Source organism: Bos indicus x Bos taurus, chromosome 13, assembly GCF_003369695.1.
Source record: "Bos indicus x Bos taurus breed Angus x Brahman F1 hybrid chromosome 13, Bos_hybrid_MaternalHap_v2.0, whole genome shotgun sequence".
Lineage (NCBI taxonomy): Eukaryota > Metazoa > Chordata > Mammalia > Artiodactyla > Bovidae > Bos > Bos indicus x Bos taurus.
In genome coordinates, this window is record NC_040088.1 from 67839468 (window position 1) to 67848748 (window position 9281).

At 43.9% G+C, this 9281-nt stretch overlaps 1 protein-coding gene across 3 annotated transcripts in view; it reads left to right on the forward strand.

Moving 5' to 3' along the window:
• The window catches only part of GATA3 (GATA binding protein 3), a 29923-nt gene extending 22774 nt beyond the window's left edge, over nt 1–7149 (forward strand). For all 3 annotated transcript variants that reach the window (XM_027560175.1, XM_027560176.1, XM_027560173.1), the window contains exons 5-6: nt 135–260; nt 4992–7149. In XM_027560175.1, coding sequence (XP_027415976.1) covers nt 135–260; nt 4992–5276 — 411 coding nt within the window. In that variant the 3' untranslated portion in view covers nt 5277–7149. The remainder of the gene's footprint in view (nt 1–134; nt 261–4991) is intronic.
• Nucleotides 7150–9281: the final 2132 nt, after the last annotated feature.

Below are 9281 nucleotides of genomic sequence, written 5' to 3' on the forward strand. Positions count from 1 at the left end.
CTTTCATGTGGGCCACTTGCTAGTTTTGATTTCAGTGATAATTTTTTTCTTTTTTTAAGTTGGTCTCCGTGGTTCTGCAAACCCATTTAACATTTGTTTTGATTTTTATCCTCCCCTGTCTAACCCCTCCCCAGTCGGCAGCAAGAAGGGCAGGTACGTCCTGTGCAAACTGTCAAACCACAACTACGACTCTGTGGAGAAGAAATGCCAATGGAGACCCTGTCTGCAATGCCTGTGGGCTCTACTATAAGCTGCACAATGTAAGTGTCCGGGGGTCCCACCCCCCAGACAGTCTCCTTTGGTTAACGCACAGTGCATGGCATTCCCCTTCCCTGGTCCCCTTCTTGATTTAAAAAAAAAAAAAAATTTATTGGCATGTAGTTGATGTGCAATGTTGTGTTAGTTTCACATATTCAAAAAAGTGATTCAGTTATACGGATACATGTATCTGTTCTCTTTCAGTTTCTTTACCTTTATGGGTTATTACAGAGTTGATTCATGGGGTCGCAAAGAGTCGGACACGACTGAGCGACTGAACTGAACTGAACTGAGTAGAGTTCCCTGTGCTCTACAGTAGGTCCTTGTTGATGATCCATTTGAATCACACAATGAGGAGCCTCAGAAAAATCGTTGCAGGAGGATCCAGTGTGGGAAAGGACTGGGCACAGCGAAGCCTTGTCAAGACTGAAGGGTTTAAAATAGGTCGATCCAACCTCTTAGTTTGTATTGGAAACAGAATGCGTGGTGGACCTCGTCTGGGTTTTTAAGGGGGAAAAAAAAATCTTCCCCTTAGCAAACCAAAAAAAGTTGCCAGACATATTTTGATGTTTTCTTGCATTTTAAACTTTTTGCAAAAAAAAAAAAAAAAGAAAGAGTGTGCCAGAGTGTGGAAGAGAAAGGTAAATAGGATTGTGATGCATGATGCAGGAGTTCAGGGCGATTCAGTTACTGAGGGGTAGAGAGCTTGGCATAACCTGTGCTGTGAATTTTAAACGGATTCTCTGTATAAAAGATACGAGATGAAATGGCTGAGATATTTCATCTGCTGAGTTTGTCCTCCCCGGGAGAACTCCTGCAAGGCAGCCTGCGGAAGTTATCCTTTCCAGGGAAAAGAATGCCCTTTTCCTTATAGATCATATTAGCAGGATGATAATTGCCAGTCAGTTACGTGGATTTGGCCGTGTCAGTTTTGATCTTTCAATTTGGGGATCCTCCCATTTTGTAATATCTCTACCTTTAAAAAAAAATCAGCTATTTTTTTTTCTCCCTCGTACAACTCTGGCTGACCCTAATGACGCCTGATGTTTATGTTAATCCCAGAGAAAGAATTTGTTTTCTCCCTCTGTCTTTGTCTGTCTTTCCCTGTCTCTCTCATATCATCTCTATGGTTCCGTCTGGTTTTCCTGAAGTCTCTGGGCCAGTCTGACTGGCAGAGTCTGGGAGTGAACTGGGGACAGGCAGAGGGGTTTTCTCAGAGCCATCCTGGCAGTCAGCGAGTCTTACCCAGAGACACTTGTGAATTTAGGAGGAAGATTTGCTGGTTAGAGTTTTTGAATCTCAGGAGAACTTTCCAGGGTAACCTTAGCAATCTAGTCCTTTGGTACCTCTTGGGAATGAGTTGATTCCGGGGGACCCTGTAATACACCCACCTGCCAGCGTGTCATCTCTGCTTGATACTCAGGGCTTGGAGCTGATGGAATGAGGGTCTTTTTACAATCCATCATTTCTCTCTCTTGCATCCCTAGATTGTGGTCTGTGTACATTTATCAGTGATGAAACCCCAGGCCTGTTTTTGCTTTGCGGAATTTCCTTGCTCATTGCCATGGAGAGAAGCAGATTTGTGATTAGAATCTGGAAGGTTTGGGGCCATAGAGTTCTTGTGCTCACCCGATGGTAGTCAACAAAATGATTTTGGGGGTGTGATGTATGGTTTGCAAAGAACTTTCCTGTTGTTTGACAACATCTGAGCCTCAAAGAGTCCCGTGATGTAGACAGGGAAGAAATTATTCTGATTTTGTTTTACTTGAAAAAATGATGACTCAGAGAAACAAGGATGAGGCTGATGAATCAGAAGGGCCCATATGGATTTCTGATTAGCGACAGACCTTCCAGGGAGATCAGGAGCTCAGGACCATTGGGGACAAGGGAAGAGTGAGCCACTTCTTATTGTAGAATATACCAGAGATCTGTTGGGAGTAATGGATTGTGTGTGTGTATGTACTTCTTTCTGATTTCCATAGAAGTATAGGAATTATGAGAAATGAACCAGCTATAAATTTCTTTGACTGCTCAGCCACAGTGAGATGTGATCTCAGTTGTATCCGATTGAAAAGCCATTTATTTCTGAAAGATATGCTTTTCTCATTAAATCCAAGAGAAGTCAAGGGCCCTTCTTCACTGCTTACTCCCACTCTATTCTTTTTCTTTTTAAAATATTTATTCATTTGTGTGGCTGTGTTGGGTCTTAGTTGCATCGTGGGAGATCTCTCATTGCGGCTCACAGGTTTAGTCGGTTAGTTCTCCAACCAGGGCTCAAACCTGTGTCCCCTGAATTTCAAGGTGGATTCTTAACCACTGGACTACCATGGAAGTGCCCTCACCCTGTCCTGGGCCCCAGTGTCTGGGAGATAGACGCGTGCTCATCCTCCAGAGTGGTTTTTCTGCCTTCTCTGGTTTAGTAAGAATTCACGGAAGGAGGCGGATTTGTTGTGTATTTAACAATAAGAGATACTAATCTATGAACATTCTCATCTTGTTGTGTTTTGTTCTGCCCATCGAGATACCAGGCATGCCCTAAGTTAGCTCCTGTCTCCTTATCTAGGTGTGTAGATAACTACCTATCTCAGTATCAGTGCTGGGACTAGTTATCTGGCTTTGTGTGGCTATCTGTGTAACTAGATATTATATTTAGATACTTGGCCCTGTATATCTAGATATCATCATGAAGAGCATGTGTCTAGGTGATATCTCGGGGGAGATTTGATGTGACAGTAGATTCCTATCACCTCTGTAGGCTGCATCTTTATCTTGATTATAACTTTGAGGAAGAAACCCTGAGATGTTCTCTGAGCAACAACCTTTCAGGTCCTCTGCCGTCACTCACTTGGCCTTCCTGTGCAAGGGGCAGAGCTGGGGTCAGCCCCACCCGGAGCAGGTCTGCACTCCTGTCCAGGTGACCAGCTCAGCCCCTAGAAGCTGTGAGTTTGCTGCTCCCAGAAGTGTTATCAGCAGCCTGGCCCTCTTGTCTTCTGGGTTCTCACTTCCTTCACTATCTCTTTCTAGCTTTTGGAGCAAACGGGCAGATCTTTGAGTCGTGAAATCTTCTCTTCCTCCACCCTTGAGGACCCTGGAGGAGGAAGTGGTTTCTGCTCCAAGGAGTCAGGAATGACTAAGACCTTACCCTCTTGAGTCCCTTTGCCCATTTCCCTGGAAATGGGACTGAATGTGTGGTTGGTTTGGTGTGTGGGGCAGGTAGCTGCTGTTGAGGTCAATCTGATTCTGACTCCTCGAGGGGAATGATCTTAGTTTGCTTTGTCAAGTTCCCCCACCCCCACCTTAAGCAAATGTGTATTCAAAACAAAACACATGGGGCTTATCAGGAAGAGAGTGATGCTATGCTGCCCTGAAGACAAGAGCAACGATCATGAGAGTAGGTGCTTGCCTTGGTCTTTTTCCTCAACTTCATGCTTGGTCTTTTTTTTTCTAAATCTTTTGTTTACCCTGAAATTGTATTTGTTTTTTGTTTTTAGCCACTTGGAGTATGGGATGTTAGCTCCCCGCCCAGGGATCTAACTCTTACCCCCTGAATTGGAAGCTCAGAATCCTAACCACTGGACTGCCAGGGAAATCCTTCATGCCTAGGCTTTGCTTTTTAGGAGGAGAGTGCTTTCAGGCTAGCACAGGGCTTTGTACCCGCTAAGTGAATATTAAATTCTTGTGGACTGGTTGTTTCACTGCTCATCTAGTTAGAAGTGAGTCGTCAGGACCAGGTAGAAATTGCAACTTCATCATCACAGTTGCTATGGCCGGGGCAAGAAGTTACATTTTTGCAAAGATGCGTTATGTTAAATTCCGGCCCCAGAATGTACAAATTTCAGGGGAAGATCTTTTTTTCCCCTGTGTTTAAAATGACTTAAAAAAAAATTTTATGTCTAATGGGAGGATAATTGCTTTACAGTGTTGTGTGTTGGTTTCTGCCATATAACGCCATGAATCAGCCATAAATATATACGCATGTCCGCTCCCTCTTGAACCGCCCTCCCACCTTCCGTCCCAGCCCGGGGTGGCCACAGAGCACTGGCTTGAGCTCCTTGTGCTATGCAGCAGCTTCCCACTTGCTGTCTATTTAGGGGGAGATTTTACATCACCTCTTGTTTCAAAAGGCCGTTAGAAGAGAGGCAAGCAAAAATTACTTTGAAGCAGTCTGGGCTTCTCAAGACAGAGAGACAAAACCCTTAAGATCGATTGCCTAGTGGTGCCAAAGTTCTAAGTCAGATTTTGGACCAGTAGACCAGATATATTTCCCTCTTGAAAATCCCTCCCTTGCCTCTCTTCTCCTGAAATCGTGTAAGGTAATTCTAGGAAGAAGACAAGTTATTAGATTTTAGTGAAGCAGAGAAATACAGCCATCTTGGGTGGCTCAAGAGTATGGTCCTTGGGGACAGAAAGTTCCCTGAGACCAACTTTCCCCCCAGTGATTGGTGCAAATGAATAAAACGAATAAGCCCTGCTTGGAACATCTTACCTGGGGCCTCTTGGCTTTTGAAATTGATAGCAGCTGAGACCCCCCTCCCCGCCCCCCATCACAGAACCCTCACTTGCAGAACTCTGGGCTCTCTGGGAAGGAGTCAGGGGTTGTGGGGAGGAAGGGGCTCCCTGAAAGCAGATCCCTGATCTGGGGCGGTCAGAGGAACCTGTGCCTGGGTGTGGAAGTCTGCCCCCTCTCAGAGCCAGCCAAAAATAAGTAAAAAAAAAAATTGATCTCTGTTTAGATTAACAGACCCCTGACTATGAAGAAGGAAGGGATCCAGACCAGAAACCGAAAAATGTCTAGCAAATCCAAAAAGTGCAAAAAGGTGCATGATGCGCTGGAGGACTTCCCCAAGAGCAGCTCGTTCAACCCCGCCGCCCTCTCCAGACACATGTCTTCGCTTAGTCACATCTCGCCCTTCAGCCACTCCAGCCACATGCTGACCACGCCCACACCGATGCACCCGCCGTCCAGCCTCTCCTTCGGACCTCACCACCCTTCCAGTATGGTCACCGCCATGGGCTAGGGTCCCTGCTCGAGCACCGCTCACAGGGCTCCAGGCGAGAGTCCCTCCGGCCCCCCTTCTACATGCATTTTCGCAGGAGCAGTATCATGAAACCGAAACCCGATGGATCTGTGTGTTTTTGCAGGCATCAAGCGACCTGATGTTGTGGCCACTCGGACGACGCAGCCTACCGTGGTGTCTGTGTTCTCACTCCCCGAATCTGGATCCCATTTGTGAATAAGCCATTCAGACTCACATTCCCTATTGAACAGGGTCTCTCTAGTGCTGTGAAAAAAAAAAAAAAAAAGTCACCAAACATTGCATATAACTTATATTGTAAGAAATACTGTGCATTGAAAGAAGAAGACTTGATTGCCTCTCGGTCGCTGTCAGGAAGGCATGGAGGACGCCATACCTTTGAAGGACGATGTGGGGAAAATAAAGAGTGGCGATTAAGAATAAACTAGGTCTGATATCCAAATGGACAAACTGCCAGTTTTGTTTCCTTTTCCTGGTTACAGTCGTTTGATGCATTAAAAGAAAAAAAAAAAAAGGAAAAAAAAAAGAAAAAATTTGTAGGCAAATCATTTGTTCAAAGCTGTGGGCCTCTGCATAGGAAATTCTACTACTCTGGGCAACGTGTTCCACTCTCAGGTTGCCCTGGAGGGTTCAACTAGACTTTCCTGGGCCTTCATGCTTTGTGAACATGTCCCTGTAATTGTTGTTTGTATGTATAATTCAAAGCACCAAAATAAGAAAAGTTGTAGATTTATTTCATCATATTATACAGACTGAATTGTTGTATAAATTTATTTCCTGCTAGTGTTAAGTACTGCTTTTTTTTTTTTTTTGGTTTTTTTGTTTCTATTTTAATATTTTCTTCTTCTCTCCATTTTTGGTTGAAAAAACTGGGTGACATTCAGTTGACCTAAGGTGGTTGTGCTCCACGGGGTTGATTTTTTTTTTTTTTCCATTTTGTTTCTCGATGATATTTATTAAATAGCTTCTAAGGGTACAAGAGCATATGTCCTTTGTCACTTCTCCCGCAGCCTGTGCTATGAGGGTAGCAGTGTATGAGCTACCCGCGTGCATGTCGGCGGCTCAGGCCCGCCAGCCCTGGGTCCTGAGAGCAGCCTGGCTGAATGTTAGCGCCTACTGTGTTCTGTGTTAGTGATCACTGCCTTTCATGCAGTCTGTTGGAATAATAATATAAAGAAATAATAAAGTGAAAATATTTAAGAAACAACCAAATAACATCATATTAAGAGTGGTGGCCAAGCTCTTCTAGAATCTGGTAGCTCTAGCTAATTGAAGCAAAAGGAGTTTAAACAAGATAACAGAGCCCACTTGTGTTCAGCTACACGCTGGGAGAGAATGCAAACCCCAGACAGGAACATCGATGTGTTTGGGAAACTGGGCATCTTGGGAGCTCGCGATGCAGCCCAGAGGAAGGCATCCCCGGGGCTGGAGGAAGTTCTGTGGTCCGCTCTTGAGTTGCTCTTCTCTCCTCCTGGTCTGGCCTTGAGGAGATTTTCTCGCCAGAGAAATGGGAGGATTTCCTTGTTGAGATTCTCAGGCGGGCAGGTTGCAGCTGAGATTCCTCATGGTTCTCTGCAAGATGGAGAGGAGCTGGGCTGGGTCTTGAAATTATGTCTGTTTTGCTTTTCTACTGTTGAATCACACCACAGTGAAGGGTGGATTGGAATGTTTGCGAAACATGAAATAACCGTTTTGTAACTTACGCTGTACAGTTTCCTTTGACTCTGTTGACAGAATGTGTAACCCTGGCACACATTTGAAGAATCTCTGTTAATTGCCTCTCTGCTTTCTTAGCAAATATTTCAAAGCTAAAGCTCAATGTTGAAATAAAGAAGTAGAGAATTACTGACACGCACGTGAGGATCTGCCTGGCTCCTAATTCGGACGTGGTTTCCCGTGACTCCTGAAGCACCCAAGGCCGTGGGCCGTGGCCGTCTGTTGCCATCGTAAACTTGGGAGCAGTTGTGGCTGGAGAGTTCCAGTGTCTCAGGGTTTGCCACTTTTTCCCTCCGTACAGATTTGAGCTGATGCCCTTTCACCTTAAGAACAGGGAGTTCAAATTCTTGACATTCTTGGGGGTGGGAGAAGGGCAGGCGAGAGTGGGGGGCACACATAGAAAATTCCCAAACTCAACAATCCAGTTACATTTTGTTTTAGGTGCTGCAGCCATAAAGGCACATTGGTTCCTCTTCCTTTTTCAGAGAAACATCATTTTATCATTCAATACCTGGATTTAACATTCTAAGATAGTTCTGGAAGATGATGCAGAAGATTTAAAAAAACTATATTCTCCAGTTTCTTGATCAGAATGTTATCATCTGTTTTCATAGTTTTTAATTATTTTGTTCTTTCTTTTCTTCACTTAAAAAAGACACACTAGAACAGTGACCCTGAGAGGGGGTTTCTTCTAGAAAAACAGAACAAGATTGTAGATCTAAAATCCTGCTCCAATATTCTTGAATAAACTGTGCCCCTGATTAATTTTCCATCTGTTTCTCCCTCTCTTTTGAAATGGTTGCGCTTAGCTCATCCATGGGAATATATGGGCACGTTTGGATTATTTCTTGAAAACATTTTCAGAGCCAACACAAGACAAAAAAGACAAACTGCGTAGTTATTGAAAGATTTTGCTATGTATGAACTCTTCAAACACTGGACGTTCATGATGTAATAAACATTTTGAATGGAAGTACTTCTTTCATTGATTCAGCAGATACCTATTGAAGATCTAGGTTGAAGTCCATTTAAGAGATATTTAAAAAAAAAGCAGTGTAGGAAATAGAGAAACCAAGGTTCCAGTGTCTCAGCCTTATGACATTTACAGGTTATTCCCCTTTGAAACGAATGACGAGCTGTGGTGAGGTTCCTGGCTGGGCCTCGGTGTTGGTCGCCAGGCAGGTAGAAGGCATGACGCAGTGGGAACACCCAGAGTCTGCTTGCTGAGAGCAGTGTCTGTTTTCTAAACCTTTGAAATTAGAATTATTTTTAGTTTAAAAATATTTTTAAAGCTAACTCCTCATCAGGGGACATCATTTTAGGATTTCTTAAGTCTAAAAACTGTTTGAAAGCAGCCAGTTTTCCCCAGGTAGAAAAGGACATCAGACCCAATTTCAGGAAAACACCTGTTCCTTAAACTGAAACTCAGAAACACCAGTGCCATCCATTCCCGGCTGTGACATCTTCCTCACAGTGGTGAAACTGTCCCGTTTACCTTCCAAAGATTTAGAAGCATCACAACTCCACATTCTCCTGCATTCCATCCTCTGTCCTCGACCTCGAATCCATCCCGAAGTCCTCGAACCTTTTTGTGATCCTTCACAGACAAGCAGGCATTACTAATACCCCTTCCATTTCCAAGCTGTGCAGAGATTAAAGTCTTTTTTTTTTTAATTAAAATTTTTAAAATCACAGAAAGGTGCAAAGAAAACGCCTGCGCGAGAGCATTTTATATTAGAGTTTTATCTGGAGAGCAGAAATGTTAACCAGGATCCAGAATAGCTGAGTAATAATACACCAACCCCTTCCTGCACTTTCAGATGAAATGAGCTTCTGAAAAACATTTTCATTTTCGCTTATTCCAGCTTACTCAACCGGTGTGAACACACCCTCAGATTGGGACTCGTCTGCTCTTCTTTGCAAAAACCCAGTAAAAGGAAAACCTCAGAATTCATAGAAATTCACTGATCGTTTGAGACGTGTGACCACCACAGTCTTAGGAGTCTGGGAACTTGGGTTTCATTTCTGGCTGTGCCGCTAACTATCAAGGTGACCTAAGGCTATTTGTTTGATTTCTTTGAAGCTGGGCTGTTTGTCTACATCATTAGAAGAGATGCTAAGACTCATATGAGAAGAAAAATGCCACGATTCCATTGGATTTTTAAAATATTTTGGAGAACATCCTTTACTAGGAAAGACATCCTCACACCCCCCAGTTAAAATCTTGAGCAGACTATTCTAAGAGCCTGCAGCGGTACTGGTTCATAGAAG